Source organism: Ambystoma mexicanum, chromosome 6q, assembly GCF_040938575.1.
Source record: "Ambystoma mexicanum isolate Mex_15411 chromosome 6q, UKY_AmexF1_1, whole genome shotgun sequence".
In the NCBI taxonomy this organism is placed as follows: Eukaryota; Metazoa; Chordata; class Amphibia; order Caudata; family Ambystomatidae; genus Ambystoma; species Ambystoma mexicanum.
Genome location: NC_090937.1, coordinates 269,493,938 through 269,515,304, shown reverse-complemented (window position 1 = coordinate 269,515,304; position 21,367 = coordinate 269,493,938). Strand labels below are relative to the sequence as shown.

Here is a 21,367-nt window from a genome sequence, read left to right as displayed (position 1 = left end):
AATGTACACTATTTACTTCGTAGTCCCCCAAAAAGTACCAGACTGTGAGGCCAGTGCTAGACTTAGACCTGCAAACAAATACGTAAAGCCACAAAAAATCAGGATGACAACCCTACAGAGGGTCATGCCACTCCAAAAGTAGAGGGATTTACATATTAGTTTTGAAAGATGCATACTGTGAAGGGTGAGTAAAGAGAGACAGACAACTACTTGTAGATTTCTCAAAAGATTACATTTTTATTAAAGATATTGTATAAAGAAAATACCTTGCCCTACTCTACAGAGGAATTCCCTTGCTAGTCTAAAGGGTAAGGAAACATTCTCTAGCATGGTAAAACTGGCCTTCACAATAAACAACAAAAATAAAAAGGAAATGCTATAGCAACACAAATGTCTTAATTGCTTTCGCCTGTCGTGGGCAAGGTCCCTGCCCCAGGATTCAAAGTTAACTCCAAAATGTTCAACAAGAGGTTTTGAACCAGCTCATAAATGTTCAGTCAATGAAAATGTTCATCAAAAAACAATCCACTGGTAACAACTCTTTGCTCCTGGATGAAAAGATGCCCTTCCAACTTCCAGAAAAAGAAACGGCACCAATGGTAATCCTAGTTGACTTCTTCAGTTACAACTTTACATTTGGTAGGTTTGTAGTATGCTTTCGAAGGGATTGTGTCCTCCAACGTATTCCACATCTATTACAGGTAATCGCCACAGCTGTGCTGCTTTGGAAAAATGTCGGCGTCCTGCGTCAATGACGTTTATACGCTCCCTTGAGGGCCTCCATCGAGCCAACGTCATCGGATGTTGTAAGTAGGACGCCCGTAGCCCCAGTTTTGTTTTTTCTGCGAACATGTTCGCTTCGGAGGTCTCGGCACGCCTCGGTTCTTCTGATTTCTATTGGTTCTTCGAACTTGGTTGTTTGTGAAGTTATCATGTCGTCTTCTACCCCACGGTCGGGCTTCAAGAAGTGCCGCGGCTGCCGTTCCAAGATGTCGCTTACGGACCCGCACAATATCTGCCTGTGGTACCTCGGCGAGGACCATGACACCGATGACTGTGACGATTGCCAGTCTTTGACGTCGAAGGCCTTGCGGGAGCGGAAGAATTTGACGGTCGGTAGGGTTTCCAAGCCCCGTAAGTCGAGATCCGCTGGGCTTTCGACTGATGATTCGAGGGGCGACTCTCCGTGTTGGCTTAAGTCCAGTGGGTCTCGGTGCCGGAGTGGTTCCCGCCATTCCTCTGCCTCTTCGGGGCACTTGCGGAAGCGCCGTCACCGGTCGCCTTCCCCGTCCGAGGACTCCGCCAGACGACGGGTAGCTTGTCCCAACAAGCATTACACTCCTGCGGAATGGGATGCATTTCGTAAGGAGATGACGACGATTTTTGAATCGCAGGGCTCTGTTCCGTCCGCGCCTTTGAGAGAAGCCGGCAAGGAACGTGCTAGGGCCACTGCTCGCACGCCTTTGGGCTCGGGTGGTCGGCGCGATCATCGGGAGCCGTTGATTTCCCGATCGGACAAGGTAGATTGCTCTTGCCATGCCCGCTCTAGGTCCCGGTCCTCGACGCCCTCGAGACTGTCGGAGCCTGTGAGGTCTTCAAAGAAGATGTCGACGCCATTGGCGCCGAGGCAGTCGAAGGACCCGCTCGGGGCTCCGGCCTCGAGGCCTGTGTCAAAGCCATCAGCGCCATGCTCAACGCTGATTCCGTCAACGCCTTTTGAGGAGGCTTTACCGGAGGTACCCCATGCATTGGTGGAAACTCTGAGGAAGTCAGTGAGGCCTGTATTTGAACCTTTTTCTGTGCCCTCATCCAGGGATTTATTCCAGCCTCTGGATTACGTCTCCGAGGTTGATGAAGGGTCTGATGAAGGTTTGGTTCCTGACGAACTATTGTCTGGTCATAGCCAGATGGAAGACCTGCATCAGTCTTTGCACAAAGCCAGTGGTCTGGACACCTCTCCGGAAGGCCTGAGCCTGGCACGCACGCCGAGTCTTCATACCGGCGTCTCAAGTCGCGTGTGACGGAGTACTTGGGGTGGTCTGCGCCACCAGTGGATTTTCGGCAGGATGACCTGACAGATATCTTGGAACAAGCTCCACCAACTGACCCGGTACTGCCATTTCATATGGCCTTGCAAAGAAGGGTGGCGGCGGCTTGGACTGCTCCGGAGAGTCTCTCGGCAGTGGGTAAGTGGTTGCCGAAAAAGGACCGTCCAGCCAGTAGCGACCCCTGCTACTTGTTGGCGCACCCTATTCTGGAGAGTTTGGTGGTGCAGGCGTCGTACCCTACCATCCCTCCTGATAGGGACGACAAACGTTTTGACGGTTGGGCGAAGAAAGTATTTTCTTCAGGGGGTATGGCTTTGAAGGCAGCCAACTCTGTGTGTGCCTTAGCACGTTTCACTCACACTCTGTGGAATTGTGTATCTTTGGCGGCTGAACATATTCCCGAAGGGGAGGAACGGGATGGCTTTCTTGCCCTTGTACAGGATGGCAAGGATGCCATGTGAATCCGTTCAATCGGGTCTGGACGTGGCAGACTGTGTCAGCCGGTCCATGGCGGCAAGCACTGTGATGCGCGGATTTGCGTGGTTGAGGAAGTCTGGGTTTGCTCCTGATGTACAAGCTCGGCTTCTCAACATGCCCTTTGATGGTGTCTATCTTTTTGGCAGCAAGGCTGACGAGAGCCTTGAGGTTGCAGACCTCCAAAGCTGCAGCAAAGTCGGTGAGCGCTGCAGTTCGCCAACCTCCGCCTTTTCGTCCCAGGGGACAGCAATGGTTGGGAGGCTTCTTTCGATACTACTCTACCTTTGGTAGATCGAGGGGAGCTGCCAGTCAAAGGGGCCAACGTAGGAGTACCAGAGGTAGAACACTAGGTACTCGAGGTGCCAAAGCCGCTCGGGCAGTTGCCTCTTTGCCCTCAGGCACTACCGCAGCTGCTTCAGCTCAGTCATAAGGCCATGTCCCGTGGTTTGTCGGTTGGGGGGGGAAGGCTGGCGCAGCATCTTGTAGAATGGCGTGCCATTACTTCAGATGTGTGGGTTCTGGAGATCATAGCCCACGGCTACTGTCTTCCTTTCCGGCAGAGGCCTCATGACAATCCACCGGGGAAACTCTCTTTTGAAGATTCCGGATCTGCTCCTTGCGCAGGAAATCAAATCCATGTTGGAGAAAGGTGCCATAGAACTGGTGCCAGTAGCAGAGATGGTATTCCCCATATTTTTTGATCCCGAAAAAGGACGGGGGATTGAGACCCATCATGGACTTACGTAGTTTGAACAAGCTCCTCGGGAAGGACAAGTTCAAGATGGTTACTCTTTCTCAAGTCCTCCAGGCCCTTCAACTTCAGGACTGGTTGGTGTCTCTCGACCTCAAGGACGCTTACTTTCATGTGCCGATTCATCCCAAGTACCTGAGGTTCGCGGTTGGCGACTCACACTTTCAGTTTCGGGTTCTGCCGTTCGGATTGACCTCCGCACGAGGGTCTTCACTAATCTTATGGTGGTGGTGGCAGCGTATCTCAGGAAAAGGGGGATTCACGTCTACCCCTACCTGGACGATTGATCAGGGCGCGCTCTCCCGAGGTAGTCCTGGATCATCGGTCTGTCACCTGCCACTCCCTTCACAGGCTGGGCTTCCTCCTCAACTTGAAGTCCCACTTGACACCCTCCCAGCAGCTCCAGTACATCGGAGCAGTGCTAGACCCATCCCTGGGGCAGTGTTTGCCTCCCCAGGTGAGGGCTCATCACATTCTGCAGATGGTGCACAAGTTTCAACATGCCCAGAGTCTCCCGGCGTTGGAGTTCTTGAGGTTGCTCATCCTCATGGCTCTCCTGATGCCAGAGACCAGGCTGCGGATGAGATCTTTGCAGTGTGCTCTCAAGATGCAGTGGTCGCAGTCCTCCGGCAGGATGTCTGATCCCGTTCAGGTGCCGCCCTTGGTCGCCCAGGATCTTCTCTGGTAGGCTGTTGAAGGGGGCTCCATTTTGGCTACCCTGGCCGGAGGTAGCGATCGTGACGGACACATCCCTTGGGGAGCTCATGCCAACGAGTTGACGGTCAGCGGTCGTTGGTCTCTGTCGGAATCCAGACTCCATATCAAACTGTTGGAGCTGAGGGCCATCAGGCTAGCCTGATGCTTTTCTGCCGTCTGTGTGGGGTAGCAGGGGAAAGAATGTCCTGATTCTGATGGACAATACAGTGGCCATGCACTACCTCAACAAAAAGGGGAGGGGGCAGGGTCTCTCCCTCTGTGCAGAGAGGCGATGCAGCTCTGGTTCTGGGCCATCCAGCAGGAAATTTCGATCTCGGCGGTTCATCTGGCCGGAGACGAAAATGAGGCGGCAGACGCTCTGAGCAGGCAGGGCGCGGTCTCTCACAAGTGGAATCTGGCTCAGGAAGTTCTCTTGGAGATCTTCGCCTTTTGGGGGACCCCGCAAGTGGATCTCTTTGCCACAAGTGTCAACCGGAAGTGCGAGATTCTGCTTGCGGGAATTTCCTCTAAGAGGAGCCTTAGGGGATGCGTTCGTAGTGGAGTGGTCCTTCCCACTGCTGTACGCGTTTCCTCCAGTCCCCGTCATACCGCAAGTGTTTCAGAGGTCAGAGGTTTGGTTCCCGAATGATCCTCATTGCTCCGGCATGGGCCAGGGGAGCGTGGTACCCGGACCTTCTCAACATGTCCATCTGCCCTCCACGCCGTCTTCCCTATCGACTATCTGCTCTCAAGGGAGGGGGGTCGGGTTCTCCATCCAGAGGACCAGTCTCTCAACCTTCATGCTTGGTTTGTGAAAGGTTGAGATATAAGGATTGGGACCTCCCTGAAGACGTGATGGAGGTGTTGCTCTCGGCCAGAAGGCCCGCAACAAAGTCCCTGTACCGTTGCCGTTGGAGAAAGTTCTGCGACTGGTGCAGGGTTAAGAATGTGGATCCTTTTTCATGTGACATTCCTGTGGTTGTCTTTTTTGCTTTCATTAGCCCACAAGGGCCTGCAAGTCGGTACCATTAAGGGTTACCTGGCGGCGCTGTTCATATTTAAGCGATCATTTTAGGAGTGTTCTTATTTTAAGATTCCTTTTGATTTCTTAGTTTTTTAAAGGGCTCACTAATGTGTTTCCACCTTCACCTTTCCAGGTGCTTGGTTGGAATTTGAACTTAGTGTTAAAATTCCTCCGGTAGGCTTACGGGCCCATTCTACTAGGGGTGTGACTGCCTCTACTGCTCTGCAGAGGGGTGTTCCCATTTGTGAAGCAGCCACATGGGCCTCTGTCCATACGTTTGTAAACCACTACTCCCTGGATTCTATCCATGGGCAAGATTTGGCCTTTGGCAAGGCGGTCCTCTATTCTGAAATTTAATTGGGCATTCTAAATTCTTTTCCCACCTCCTGACGTTTGTCCTGCTTTGGGAGTCTGTCATAGATGTGGAATGCGTCGGAGGACACAATCCCTTCGAAGAACAAGTTACTTTCTTACCTGGTAATGTTATTTCGATGGGATGTTCCTCCGACGTATTCCACATCGCACCCTCCCGACCTGCCCCTCTACAGAATTTCTTATGCGATTGCAGCTTACATTTCCGCAAGGCTTTCTGTAGCCATACTGGCAGAAGATTGGTGCCGCACGTTCTGGGGAAAAAACTACAACTGAGGCTACGGGCGTCGTCCTTATAACATCCGGTGATGTCGGCTCGACGGAGGCCCTCGAGGGAGCGTATCGACCTCATTGACGCAGGACAGACGCCGAAAATGTTCTGAAGCAGTACAGCTGTGGTGATTACCTATCATAGATGTGGAATACGTCAGAGGAACATCCCATCGAAAGAATGTTACCAGGTAGGAAAATAACTTGTTCTTCTCTGGGCTGCTGCTTCTATTGTCAATGATACTTCTACTGTTGGCACTAAGTCACCTTTGTCCCACAGTACGTCAGTGCCTCAAACCACTTCAATGTGACATCTGCTGACAACTTAATATACCGCTACAGTTCAAATATTCTACTACTGCTCAGTACTTTTGAATTGTTAGTCAGGCTTTGACAAGACCCTTCAACCTCTTCAGGTAGGCAAGGCACTCTTCCTTTTTAACGACCTTCTCAAAAAGGGGCAGCCTTTTTGCCTGCCTCAAGAACAACCTGCTTCTGCCCACAAGATTTCCTTCTGTCTAGCTTGAGCAGCATTTGGCCCCATAGGTTGTTTTACTTCTAAATATCCTTGACATGCAATTAGCTCCCCTTCCCTCAGCTTTACTCAAACCTTTAAACCTTTCTGCCAGTTATCAGCCCAAGGAAATACCCAGAAGCCTTAGTGCCTCTCTCTCGGTTTCAGTTAACAATGGTATACTTGTTTCTCAGGACACTTATCTGTTATCAACTTCAGTGTAGTTGGATGTCTCCCACTCTTGGCAAGACTGGTTTCACTATGAAAAGGGAATGCCTCTTGGCCTGGGTAATGCTTGTTCTTTTCAACACTACTACTTTGAAATGGAAAGAATGTCACTTCTGGATGTAGTATAGAGTTCAGTCTTTCAGGTGAAAACATAACTAGGCACATGCAACTTCTCTTTTCAAGGTTTAAAGTTGAACAAATAATTGTATTCCTGTATAACTTAAAAGGATGAAATTCTGTCTTCCTTTGGGAATTGCAATTAGGCACACGCAAACTCCTTTTTTTCTTCCCTTCAAATTTGAAGTTTATTTAAAGTTTTTAACACCTTTACAATATGTAATGCACAATCCGGGGGTGCTACAATTCACTGAGACCACGAAGGGCAACAAACATTTCTGCAACAAGATGTAACATTCCCACCCCATCCCGTTACATCCCTCTTCCTTACAGCTAACACTGCTGTGTTTTCAGGCACTTTCCTTAAGGAAAACAAAGTCTTTGAGTCCTCATTGCAACCCCTCCTTTCCAATCACCTCCACCCTATTACGGTTCCACTTTTTGAGATTTCCTCCCAAGTGAGCGCTCCCTTTACAATCTTTGTGTTTCGTTCCTTGGCGCAAGTAGCTTCTTTGACTGATTTTCCCCCTTCAGCCCTGGGACAACTCCCAAACCCACACCTGCAGGCTACTAGACCGGGTTGATGTATTTCTCAATACATTCGTCCCACTCCATCTCAAGACGGGCCCGCCAGGCCATGCAGCCCTGTTATTATTCTTTCCATTATATACAGGTTCCTATTTACAATCGGCCACTTGTTTTTGCCAGGGGGGTTATAAGTTTTCCATTTGGACGCTATGCAGGCCCTTGCAGCTAAGAGCAAGGATGCTGCCATTTTGGAAAGCCTCATTTATTCCCCCCCTTCCACCTCAAACCCAAACAGAACCAGGTGGGGAGACTTTGTCCCGGCCACTCCATCTATGTCCGTTATCCACCCCAAGACCTCGTCCCAAAAGACCTGAATCTTTGGGCAGTTCCACCACATGTGCCAGAAATTGGCGACTCTCCCACACCACCTCAACATTTGGGGCTTGTATTGGAGAACATCCTGGAGAGTCTGACCGGGTCATTGTGCCACCTGTGGAGAAGCTTGAGAGAGTGGAGTTTGTATTGGCAAGAGATGGATGTCTGTGCCACGCCCCTGCACAATCTGTCCCATAGCTCTGGGTCAATGTTGTCCCCAATGTTGCATCCCGATCGGCCTCTCAATTTATCAGTGGATCCCTCCCCCGCCCAAGCAAGGCCCCATACATAGCTGAGATCAACCCCCTCATTTCTGTCCTATCCAAGAGCGCTTCAAAGGGCTTGAGTTCCCTTTGTATCTTTTCCCTCAGTTTCGTCCCTACGAGAGCCCTTTTCAACTGTAGGTAGGTGAACACCGAGAGCTTCTCTGTTCCCAGTGACTCCTCTTGGTCGGTTATGTTTAATGTACCTCCCCTCCAAAGTTGGCCTATCCTCTCGAGTCCCGCCTCATACCATTTCTGGAATCTCCATTAGGTATCCTGTCCCGTGCCCCATAGCTGTCCCAGCGGGGAGGGCCATGTCGTAACCCCCTTAACGTCCCTCCCTTTTTTCCAAATATCCTACAGGGTACCCATAATAGGGTGATCACGAATCCTCTTAGGGATTCTCTTTTTAGGGACCCATAACCATTTGCACACCATAGCTGGGTGCAGCATTAGATTATCCAGTACGATCCACTGAAGGTCACGCTGGGATCGAAGATTAGGTATACGGACTCGTAACTGTGCAGCCTGGTAGTACAGCTTCATATCTGGAATCCCCCCCCCCCCCCCCCCTCTTTTGGTAGTACCATCTCTGGTGATCCAAGCCCTTTTCCCCTGCCAAAGGAACCTCAAGATAACGCCCTTAATCTCTCTAAAGAACCCCTCCGGAAAGCTGATAAGAAACATCTGTAACGCATATAGTACCCTGGGGTGAACCAGCATTTTGAGCGCATTGAGACACCCTAACCCTGAGATCGTTGGCTTACCCCATTTCGTGAAATCTTACTTGATTTTATGCATTGAGGTGTGGGGGTGGAATTAGCCTCAAAGAGGTCCCCACAAGTTCTCGTAACATTTATGCCCAGGTATTTAATCTTGCTCAGGTTTATCTGCGTCCCCAGTGGCCTGAACCTGTTCTCCCCCCCCCCCCCCCCCCCCCCCCCATCCCCTCCTCTGATTCAGGTGGAAGACCACTGATTTCGCCCTGTTCATTTTCAATACTGCGTACCAGCCGTATTGCTTAAACACTGAGTGCCACGGGTATGGATTGCAGCGGGTCCCGTATGTACTGGAGCATATAATCGGCATATGCCATTTTATATTACACCTCCCCGACTTGAAATCCCACCACCCCTGGGTCGTCCCTAATCCTTTGGGCTAAAGGTTCTAAGGAGAGTGCAGTATTGGGGATAGCGGGCAGCCCTGCCTCATTCCTCTCCTGAGGTCGAACCACCAGGAGTATCCTTCATTCACCGCAACGCTCGCTCTGGGTGATGCATACAGGGCCATTATACCCCGGAGCATATTTCCCCCAATACTGAATTTAACTTTGACATCCTTGAGAAAGCTCCCCTCCACCTTGTCAAATGCCTTCTCGGCGTCAAGTGATGGAAGGGTCGGGTCCCCACCATGTTCTGGGATGCATGCATCATATGAAGGGTCTTCCACATTGTCCGCCCCTGGTCTCCCCTTAATAAATCCCACCTGGTCCGGTCTGGATGGACCATTGCCTGCATATGGCCCTCCAATCTGCTTGCTAGAATCGGAGCGTATATTTACACATCTATATTCAGTAGGGAAACCATGCAGTAGGACGCACAACCCCGGGGGTCCCTCCCCACTTTATGTATTAAGGTATTGAGTGCCCTCCCAAATGATTCCGGGGCCTTCCCAGTAGTTAGTATTTCATTGAACAATTCAGTCATAAATGGGTCAGGACTTAGAGAAATAACTTATGTATCCATCCTCCCCCGGAGGCTTGCCCATTGGTAATCTACCAACTGCTTTCCTAACCTCTTCTTCTGTTATGGGGGCGTTTAATGCCCCTGATTCCATATGAGAGAGTTTGGGTAGGTGAGTCTCTGCGAGGTACCGGGCTGGATCAGCAGCTCCCTGGCCGACCTCTGAGGGGTATAGTGAGTCATAAAAAGTTGTAAAGGCCTCTGCAGTCATGTCCCGGTGTGGCGGTGTGCCCCATCAATTCCCTTAACCCACCTTTCCGCCCGTTGCCCCCTCAACCTAGCTGCTAGTAATGCATCCGCTTTATCTCCCTTCTCGTAAAACATTTGTTGCAAGTATTGGAGGTTTCGTATTACCTTCATCTCTTCCATAGGCCGAGTACCTCCCATTCCCCCTTGCGGGCGCCATGTGTTTCTCCCAGCCCCCTAACCCCTTGTGTACTTTTTTTGTCTACCCTCTGGAGTTCTTTCCACAACATACCTTCTATAAGTCCCTGTTGCCTTTTTTCGGTGCCCCTTCTCTAATTGGACCCTCTCTCCATGTGGCCTTTCCAGCCTCCCATACGATATCTTGTGCATCCTCCCCCGTTTGATTGGTTTTGAAATATTCACTAATTTCCTCGATCAATTCAGTGTGAAACACGGGGTCCTTCTACAGTGATTCAGTACACCTCCATTCCGTTACTTTGGGTATCAGACCTCACCCCCTGCCCCCCCCCGGAATTCGACCGTGACTCTATCATGGTCAGATCAGGATATTGGGGATAATTGCCTCCTCCCACAATTCCCTTGATATATACATGTAATCTATTCTGGTGTATGTACCATGCGAGGGCAAGTAAAAGGTTTAACCCCTCTCCTGGGGATGGAAGTGTCTCCAAATATCCCTTCGCCCATATCCCATCAATGCTTCCTGGAATTCGCAGTGTTCTGGTCCGTGCGAGTCCTGTACCGTGTCCTGTAACGTCTGCCTGTCTAAATCCTTATCTGCCCATATATCAAATTCCCCGCCCCCCACCCCCCTGCAGTGATTAGGTGGCCTGTGCCTCAACCAATATCTTTGCAAGCACATTCCTTAAAAACCTAAGCTGGCCCTGGTTTTGGGCATAAACCGTTGTGAACGAGAAATGCACTCCCCTTAGGGTTCCCCAGACCATCAAGGCCCGACCCTCCACATCCAACCAAGCCTTAGTGAGTTCCATGCTTCGCGATCTGTTCACCAGGATCCGCACCCCTTCCTTCATCAGTGGCCCAGATTTTGGGCTAAGTTCAACGGCTGTTGGCACTGAAGATCGCCACAGTGAGGACCATCAAGTCGCTGCTCGGCATGATGTCGTTGTATATCTACCTGATCAGGCTTTGCAGGTTGCGTTGCGACCACTCCAGGAATTCCTGGACCCCTGTTGGATCCAGGGGTCCGGAAGCTTCAAAGACAGGATTGTGCTCGATGAGGAGTTCTGTCGAGCGATAAGGTGGTGGGATGTGCGCTCCAACATCGCCGGGGGCACACTGACTTCCATAGCCCCCCCCCCCCCGTACCAGGGGACGGTCATGGATGCTTCCGTGGAGGGCTGGGAGTCCACACCGGAAGTCTCCACGCCAGAGGTTTGTGGCTGCCGGAGGAGAAGGAGCTCCACATTAACATCCTGGAGCTGCGGGCAGGGTTTTGGGCCCTAAATCTGTCTGTTCCGTCTCTCAAGGGCAAGGTGGTGAGGGTCTTCACGGACAATACCACCACATTGTTTTACATCATGAAGCGGGGGGATGCCAGGTTGCCAGCGCTCTCCAGAGAGGCGCAGGAACTGTGGCACTGGGCGGTTGCCCTGGGGATATTTCTCCTTCCTTTTCACGTCGCAGGAGTAAAGAACACTGTTGCCGACTCTCTCAGCAGGGAGCTGCTCTCTTGCCACCAGTGGGAGCTTCAGCAGGATCAAGTGGACAGCCTCTTCCTCAGGCAGGGCAGTCCCCTGATCGATCTATTTGCGACATCGCACACAAAGTGCCAGAGGTTTGCCAGCAGGTTCCCCCAGCCGGGGAGCATGGGCGGGGGGTGCATTCTCCTTCCTGTGGGAGGGCCTGTTACTGTACGCATTCCCTCTGTTGCCTCTACTACTACGAGTCATTAGTCAACTCGGATGGTGTCTGTGCAGGATGATCTTCGTTGCACCAGCGTGGCTGAGGGAAATCTGGTACCCAGACGTTCTCAGCATGTCGGCAGCACCTCCAGTCAAGCTACCAGTGGTCGCGTTTCTGCTTGGCAGGGAAGGAGTCGCAATTGTGCACCATGACCCATGATCACTGAACCTGAAGGCCTGCTCCTGCAGCATTAGAGTTTGCATTTTGCGCCTTGGTGCCGGTCGCAGAAGATTAACCCTCTGAGGGTCACAGCTCCCCAAGTCCTTCCGTACCTGTTCTGGCGCACGCCTCCATCAAAGTGCATCTAGCGGCTATCTCCCGCTACAGCAGGTCTCCGGGGTGGTCTTCTCTCTGGTCACACCGTCTAGTGAAGGAGTTCATTAAAGGACTATTCCTATCGTTCCCGCCGGTGAAGGCTACTGCCCCGGCATGGGAACTCAACGTGGTGCTGACTAGCCTCATGGGGGCTCCCATCGGGCCTATGCATCGGGCATCTCTCAAGTTCCTTTCTTGGAAGACCGCTTTCCTCGTGGCCATCACCTCTGCTAGTAGAGTGGGTGAGGTGCAGGCCCTGTCCTGTAGGCGGCCCTATTTGACTTTTCACGAGACTAGGGTGGTGCTGCGGATGCTCCCCTATTTCATGTCCAAGGTTCCTTCGGAATTTCATATCAATAAACCCTTGGTGTTGCCTGTGTTTTTTCCGACTCCTTCTTCGCTGGCTGAAAGGACTTTGCACTTGCTGGAAGTTTTATGTGGCCTGCACAAAGAGTTTCCAGAAAACTTCTCTGCTTTTTGTGTACTTTGGTCCTGTGAACCATGGGAAGGCCTTGTCCAAGGCTTCTATCTCCAGGTGGCTCTCAGGCTGCATCACTCATTGTCACCAGTTGGCAAACCGACCGCACCCTGGCCGTCCAAGAGCCCACTCTATCAGTGATCGCTGCCACCCTAGACCTAGAAGACACCTACTTTCATATTCCTATCCACCCCTCACAGTTCATTTGTTTCTCTGTGGGCAAACACCATTTCCAGTTCAAGGTGCTCCCCTTCTGGCTCAAGTCGGCACGAGTCTTTACAAAATGTCTGGCACCAGTAGCCACATATCGGATGGTTGGGAGTAGAGGTTTTTCCATACCTGGAAAACTGGCTCATAAAGGGGGTGTCACTGAGAGCAGCGTCAGATGCGGAGGAAAAGACAACAGTTCAAGACCTAGCATTTTCTGTCAACAAGGACAAGGCCTCTTCTGTACCAGCGCAAACATCAGTTTTTCTGCCGGCAGATCTGGACACTCTAGTCCTGAGGGTATGTCTATCTCCAGACATATAGGCGACGATACAAGGCCTTGTCACATGGTTTCAGAAGAAAACCAACTCCACTGTACGACAAGTCCCTCCTGGGCATGATGTCTTCCTGTATCTTCCTCGTGCCCAATTTCAGACTGAAGATGAGACCGCTTCAAGAGGAGCTGGACAAGAAATGGGTCCAATACAGTGGATCATGGGAGGACATTGTGCATCTCACACCAACATTCCATGGTACTTTGCGATGGTGGACCAAGGCCACCAATCTACTACAGGGCATGTTTCAAACTCTCAAGACAACTCTACTTTGAAGGATGGAAGCCTTGTTGTCGGGGTGGGACTCCCACTTAGGAACCTACAGGCCAGCGGTGTGTGGTCAGAAGAATCCTTCCTGCACATAAATGTGCTAGAACACAAGACCATGTGATAGGCCATGTGATGGGCCCTGAAATCTTTCCTTCCACTGGTCAAGTGGTGACTGTGCAAACCGACAACCCAGCATTGATGCACTATACAAACAGGGGGGCACAAAGTCACTAAAAGTGCAGAAACTCTGTAATTGGGTGCTGAAAGACCAGATTTACATGAGGGTAGAAAACCTTCCGGGGAAAGACGACATACTGGCAGACAAGCTCAGCAGGCACTTCTTACAATCCCACAAATGGGAATTGAGCGATCAAGAACTGAATAAGTTGTTCAACAGGTGGGGGAAACACGCGATAAACCTGTTTGCCACATTTGAAAACAAAGTACAGTCGGTTTTCTCACAGGTACCTGGACAAACACTCCCTGGGAGACGCCTTATCTTGATTGGAGGGGTAGGTTCCTCTACAGCTTCCCTCCAACACGGTTAACACCACGTGTGCTCTGCAGAATGAAGGAACAAACATTCACCATGATCATGATGGCCCTTGCATGTCATTCATGGTACACTGCACTTTACCACTGTCGCAGGAGACCTCATCTGTCTCCAACCACACCCACGTCTGCTGTCTCGGCACAAGGACCAGTTGCTTCACCACGACCCTGCCAGTCTAGCTCTCCGGGGGCTGGTTCCCCAGCAGCAAAGATTCCACAACCGTGCACTAGACTCGGAACACTGGGATATACTCCTTCGATTGGCAAAGATTGGATTAGCGCTTTCATCCATCAAGGTACACCTTTCAGCCCTTTCCGCTTACACCGCAAAGCATCACCAGGAATCTCTGGTCTCCAACCCTGCATTTAAAGCCTTCTTGAAGAGTTTGGCGCGCACCTTCCACAGGGAACGGAAACCCATTCCTTCCTGGAGTCTTAGCATTGTTCTGGCAGCACTGTTGAGCGCCGTACGAGCTTATTCATAGGTGCGACCTACATTTTCTATCTTGGAAGACAGCCTTTTTGTTGGCAATCAAGTCAGCCTGACGCATTGGGGAACTATAAGCACTTCATCAAACCACCATTTACCATCTTTCAGAAGGATAGTCCTCCTTCGACCTCACCCAAGATTCATCCCTAAGGTATTCAGAGCGGATTGTATTACCTACCTTCCTCAGCAATCCTGCAGCTCAGCAGACACTGCATTCACTGGATGTTTCTAGAATATTAAAATGCTACATATAAAGGACTTCCGAACCTCCAACAGGCTTTGTCTCATTTGCAGTATGCAGCAAGGGACCATTTCCAAACAGGGACTGGCTCGCTGGGTCTCGAGCTGCATCACCCACTGCCACCAGATGAGGGGCGATCCACTACCGTCTCTGCCAACAGCACACTCCACCAGGGCAAGAGCAGCTTCGGCAGCGTTCCAAGCAGGAGTGTCTAAGATATATGCTGTGTGGCCACATGGAGCACGCTCCACACGGTCACTTGGCATTTCTGCCTGGAGGACGACATCGGAAGGGAAACGGCAGTAGGACAGGCAGTGCTCCAAAACCTACGTAGGAGCAGCCGAAGTAGGCTTACAATATTTATCTGTATCCCTCCTTCCTGATACTTTTGTCTCTACTTGCGTGTCCTGTGAACTGCTCACGTACTCAAAGTGAGTTTCAGAAGTATGTGTATTATTGACATCGATATTTTGCTCACAGGCACGTTCATAGTCTCTTGACTGTTTGGTATTCTATTCAAGCATGTGAGTCTATGAAGTGCCCAATGCTGGAGTAGTCTGTTTTACTTACTTGTAGCTATTCTTCTCCAGCATTGGTATCTTTCATAGATTCACATGCGCCCCTCTCCTTCCCTGGGGAGCAGCTGCTCCGTATCCAGTCAGTCATCGCCTAACAGCCTAAACGGTTCAAAATCTGAAGATGGCTGCCTCGGGTGGAGCTTGAGCCCTGTCACCTCATTGGTTGTGGTCTAAAAGGACCAAAAGAGGTGGAGGGACTGCACAATTGAAGGACTGTCTACACAGGCCCTATGGGACTTGCTTTGTGGCATATTCCTATAGGGAAAGGTTTAAGTCTAACATTTAAATTACTGAGGATTCGCAGTCTGACTGGGAATATTCAAGCATGTTAATCTATGAAGGATACTAATGCTGGAGAAATAGTTACAGGTAAGTAACAGACATCTAAGAGTGATTATTCTCTACTCCTACCATAGGGGGATGGACTTTTAAGACTCCCTAACAGATAAGATTAAAGAAGTGATAAAACCAGACACTTTTATTTCAGCAAACTGAAGAGCTTAGTATTTTGGTGTAAAAGAAACAAGAGCATAGATTGCTGTGCTCAGATGTGCTATGATGTATGATTTTATTAGACTCAGGGTCTTGTGTACAATTCACTTAAAGTACACTTGGCAGCCTACACCACAAAATATCATGGTGGAAAATCCCAGTAGTTAGTCTTCATGGAAGTTATCAAACGCTTATACCCATCAGTATCTCCCCCTCCCCCTTGATGGGACCTAAACACAGTTCTCCCACGGCTCAAGGGACCGCCCCTTGAACTCAGGCACAAAATCTAACTTAAAGAGCTAGTCTACAAGGTAGCTTTCCTCTGTGATACTACGTCTATAAGGATAAGCAAGTTACAGGCTCTATTTGTTTCTCAACCATTTGTCGCCATTCGTGAGAACAGGATGGTGTTCAGAACTCATTCTAGATTTCCCCCGAAATTCATATCCAAATTCCACGTAAACCTGTTCATTGAATTACCAAAGTTCTTCCAGAGCTCAGATTGAAGGAGAGAGAGCACTACGTACACATGATGTGCGTAGGGTGGTAATGTACTAACTTGACAAAACTAAAGACCTATGAACAACACCACCTATTCCCATGGACCAAAAAAAAAACCGGGAGAGAAGGGGATGCAGTCACCAAAGCGCAGGTATAGCTAAGGGCATTGTTAGATATATACAAATGTGCTACTCCATAGCCAACAAAACATTGCCATTTACACCAAGGTCCCATTCAACAATAAGTAAGGAGCAACCCTGGCTTTTCTTGCAAATGTTCCCTAGAAGCCATTTGCAAAGCAACTACCTGTAATTCAGTACACAGTTTCACACACCACTATTGTGTGTAGACTCATTCAAAGTCAGACCCACAGGTGGGTCAAGCAATCTTTAAGATCACTTTTAGCCCTTCATCGCTCCTGCCTCCTACACAAAATACTGCTAGCTAATCTATGCAAAGTATGTGAATCTAAGCAAATTATGCTCCAGAAGACAACTATTATTTGCCAGTAATAGTCTGTAGCTTGTATCAGCTTAGAATCACATGCGCCCACTCATCCTCCCACGCGGGAGCAAAAGGGTACACAATTATACAAAGGAGGGAACACTCTGGGCATTGGGGTTTGAACTGGCATTGGATTACGCTGGCAGGAATGGTGCGGTTTGGGGAGCAGTCACATCTGCATTGTTTATGCTTTTATAAAATGTTTTCTTTGAACAGCTGTTTCTCAGCTTTCTGGTTTGTCTTTAATCTGCCTCTTTGGTTAACCTGCGCCCTAGTCTTGCAAAAGGATGGCTAAGAAAGGGAAGAAGTGGTATGGTTTAGAGGATAAGGGTGAAATGGCAGTCTTCATGATCGCACACGTGAACCTGGGTTGAGCAAATGAGGGGTTAGAAGACTGGCAAAAGCCATGCAGGTGCAGTGGTTGAAAGCTTATAAGAAGGCACAGCGTAGATGCTGTGTTTTACATTTTGGGTAAAAAAATGTTGATACCAATTTTCTTTAAGTATATCTTCATGTAGAAGTGTTGCTGGAGGCATTCTTTTTTACTGCATTCTTGGTCCCTTTATTATTTCAGTTTTTCATTGACCCTATGAAGTTGCTGCCACTGCAACGATTTCTGCCTCAGCCCCCAGGTCAGAAAGGACAGAGAGGTGGACGTGGTGGAGGCAGAGGTGGGCGTGGAGGAGGGAGAGGTGGTGGAAGAGGATTTGGCGGTAGAGGTGGTAAGTTGTATTAAGTTACAAGACTTCTGCAATTTTGACATTTAAACTAACACATATATCTTTAACATGAACTGTGGGGAGCGTTAGCCATATTTTTTCTTGTATTTGTCAAATGCTGTTGACTATTTCTGCAGGTTTGGATCCTATGTAAATTCTCAAGCTTGCACAACTCTTCCTAACCACTCCCCCAATCTATTGCAGAGGACCCTAAATGCATTTTAGTCGCCGTTTACAGCACTTGGCCTTTGATATTGTAATGTTCTATTGAGATGAAAAAGTCAGAAAAACTAAGACTTGCATCAAACACAGCAGTATTGTAGAATTTGTTACCATAGTGTAGGCCTGAGAACAGGCCCTTTTACATTTTCTAGTGACCTTTGTGGTGGTTTGACAATTTCGGGTTAAAACTGTATGTACTTTAAACGTTAAAAAAAAAAAAATGGTCACTTGCACCTAAATAAGGTAAACATACTGTAGAGGCAGCTGAGTTTTGATTCATAGGTGTTCTACTGCTAAATTAATTTGCTTATACGTGGAGCTTGAATAAGTAAAGATATATGGGATGTGGCTTGCACTACACAGTGTGCACTGAAAGCAATCAGAACCAGTGAGGTGTGTGGGGACAGGACAATGTAAAGACTGCACTACCTTCCCGTTACAGTGCTCCTTTAGCCTTGAAGGCCACCTCCCAGATTTCTCTGCCTGTGCCCTATGAGGCAGACAATGCAGTGGGAGAAGTCCCTTTAGCAAAACTAAAGCTGTTGACATGTGCAGTGTTTGTTTTCTTTATAGTATTCGATTTATTCTTCTGCGTTTTGTGACTAGAATGTAGTCAAGATGTCGGTAGGCCACAATTCTCATTGGTAAGCATAGGAAGTCCAGACAGAAGGCAGACTCAAAGATCTTGTACGTAGTTGTAGAGCACTGTTAGTGATACTACGAGAAACACTTTACGATGGGGGGCTTGGGAGGGGGAATGTTGAAAATGAATTCTTCCCTTCATTGGAGCCAGTACAGTTATTGGTGTATGGTCGAAAATCCCAACTGTAGCTCTGCCACATGCCTTCTATATTCTTTTTTTTGTTCCATCAGCCAAGTTTCCCTCCTACCCCCCGTGAATGCCAATCCAGTGCCACCACTTTGTTGTGAGTCTGTTGGACCTAAAGGTATCTGTTAGCCCTAGGTCTGTGGTGGATGTTATACTAAGCTTCGGGCAGTTGCAACTTATAGGACGGGTCATGAGTTTGTCCCTGGTCCATGGTGCCCCAAGTGATACTTTTGCATTAAAATTCTGAAGGGTTAATTTTTTGATGGTGATGACATCACAAACCCATGTAAGGGACTCTGTTTAGATGTGTCCGTGGCAGGTTAGGGAGCCTGCTTAGATGAAAAAGTAACCGGTCAGAAAAGGAGGAATCCTAAGTCATGAATATGCATGAGTTTACAAATAAATGGCCAAACTGCTTTATATTATCTGACGGAAGGTCAGACTTTCTCAAGCAATTTATGCCGGCTGGCATTGAACTTTATAACTATAGTCCATTTTCCTAGCAGATCTTTTTATGGAATATCAGCAATCAGTCTTTAACATCGAAATGCCTGTAAAATCAGTGTCACCTACAAGACTGCGTTTCTCATTGCCATTACATCTATTAGAAGGGTCAGTGAAAAACAAGCACCATCAGTTCAAGATCCCTTTGTTCTTATTCATAAAGACAAAGTGGCGCTCGGAACACCTACGTTTTTCTCCTAAATTTATTTCCAAGTTCCATGTCAACCAGTCCGTAGAACCTCCAGCATTCTCCCAAAACCCTACCAATTCAGCAGAAATGATCACCCATACATTGTTAGGAGGGCTGTAATGTGTTACCTTTTAAGACCAAGCCAATGAGGAAAACTGATTCTTTGTTTCCATAGCTTCTCTTCGTTTCCATAGCTACTCGAAGAGAAGGGAATCCTGTCTGTAAGTCAGCCATCCCAAAATGGACAGTCAAATGCATTAAAATGTGTTATTCACTTCCAAACAAAATTCTGCCTTTCACGCCCATAGCACACATCTGGCACAGGAGCTACTTTAGCTTTTAGATGCCATTTGCAAGACAGCTACTTGGCGTTCTATACTTACGTTCACACAACATTACTGTCTGGACGCACATTCCAAACAGGATTCCCAGATGGGACAAGCAGTGCTAAGACCTCTTTGCTGCTGTGCTGTCAATCCCACCACTGCCTCCAGGTGCTGCTCTTTTTTTTCTATGCAAAGCATGTGATTCTAAGCAGATTCACAAGCTTCAGAAGGCATACATTACTTACCGTAATCATATTTTTGATGCTTATCAGCTTAGATTAACCTGCACCCACCCTATTCCCCTCTTGGAGGTACATAGACATCTTACACCTATTTGTATGTACTCGGGCATACACTTCACGCTCCCTCATGTTAGAAACAAAACCATCTGAGGGAACTCGACATGTGACTATGCATGGGTCTCTTGTACCCATGCCCCACTCAGGATGGTATTGGACACGCCCAGTCGATGTGCCTTTCCAAACTTCGAAAACATGCAATGTTCCACACCTAGATGGCCTATGCAAAGTATGTGAATCTAAGTAGATATAAGCATCCGAAATTAGATTACGGTAAGTAATGTATGCCCTATACAGTCACCATAGGTTCTTAAAATGCATTCAATGACTTAAATCAACTGAGGTAAGTAGTTACACAGTAAAGATGGAACCAAGTCACAAGTAATATTCCCTAGCTTCAGAAGTCCAATCCCTAAAAAGAGTTGGCCTTGTGCTCAAAAGTCACAGGAGTTGCCCTGCTTCTCCCCAGAATGTCAGACTGTATCTGTAGCAGATAAGTTAATTGTGATTGTTTTAAGAAAAGAGATGCTACAAAGTTACTACGTAAGTAAATTGTTACCTTTCAGATTGTAGTACTGTGGTTCGATGCCTCAAAAGCAGTGGAATGGAAGGATACAAATAGACTTGTTCTCAATGTTATCCTGTGGAGGACAGGGGGAGACAAATGATTTTCATTTACCCCCCCCCCCCCCCAACACCCTCCGCCCCCTCCGATTTTCAGTTGACTGTAGGAGTAGTACCAAACTTTATTTCAGCACATAGCTATAAAAGTAGACACAAAAACTATAAGAATCACAGACAAAATGCCAAGTTAAAAATAAGAACTTGCACAATATTTACAAACTAAAATTGGCAAAGAAGCTACCTATAAAAGACTATGGTTATATTAATTATAGAATAGTATTCATATAGGTAAAAACCATTGATATACAAACATCCACACAAAAGCTTATGAACAGTGCATTTCTTAGGTGCCAGGCTCTTTTCCAAAATTGTGATTGTGCCTGAAGGTCTGCTTTACTTAGGTTGCATAATGTTTTAATGCCACTATAGTACTCTTTATGCAATGGTTTTGAGAGGGGCAGATGAACAAGAAAGGTTTTAGATTTTCAGCCTTATTCTCAAATATTTTACACAGTGTGTTTTCTCTGCCCCAGGAGCTTGTAACCCCTTCGAGTGGTAGTATCCCTAGTCTAGTTTTCAGAAACGGGGTTTGTGCCGCCTTATCTGCAATTGACGTGAGGTACTTTTCCTGACCAAAGGATTGTTTGAGGTCAATATATCTTGCCTCTGTACCTACCGGGCCCATTTCCAGACACCTTGGTTTATTATGCCAATCATTATACTTCTGCTTGATATGGTCTTTCGTGTTAACATTTTCTTAATGTGCAGCAGCAAGGATTGGGATATGGCCAAGTTTTGCACTCAGACCAATCACTTAGCTAACCCATGGAAGTGTTTGCACCATCTTGGGCGGAGAATACTACTGGATGGGTCGATGTGAGTCCGGGGGGTCGCTGGAGATTGGATTTCCTGCAGTTGATTCCGGTGAGAGGTGCCAGAAGCTGTAGGTGCAAGGATCTTTTTCCAATAGTGTCTAAAAGCAGAGTGCAACCCATGGCTTTGGAGAAATGCAAGATCCACTGATGCAGCTCTCTTCTGGACATTTCACAGGACTGGGTAAGGCTAGTTCCAGTGCCAACCACTGCACATGTGATGGAGAGTGTCCTTCAGTCATGTTTGCAGAATTAATTCCAGGACAGGATCTCGTGATGAT

General features: G+C 48.3%; 1 protein-coding gene across 2 annotated transcripts in view; it reads left to right on the top strand.

Moving 5' to 3' along the window:
* Window positions 1-21,367, top strand: part of GAR1 (GAR1 ribonucleoprotein) — a 146,999-nt gene that overhangs the window by 77,178 nt on the left and 48,454 nt on the right. For both annotated transcript variants that reach the window (XM_069630738.1, XM_069630739.1), the window contains exon 6: window positions 17,076-17,223. In XM_069630738.1, coding sequence (XP_069486839.1) covers window positions 17,076-17,223 — 148 coding nt within the window. The remainder of the gene's footprint in view (window positions 1-17,075; window positions 17,224-21,367) is intronic.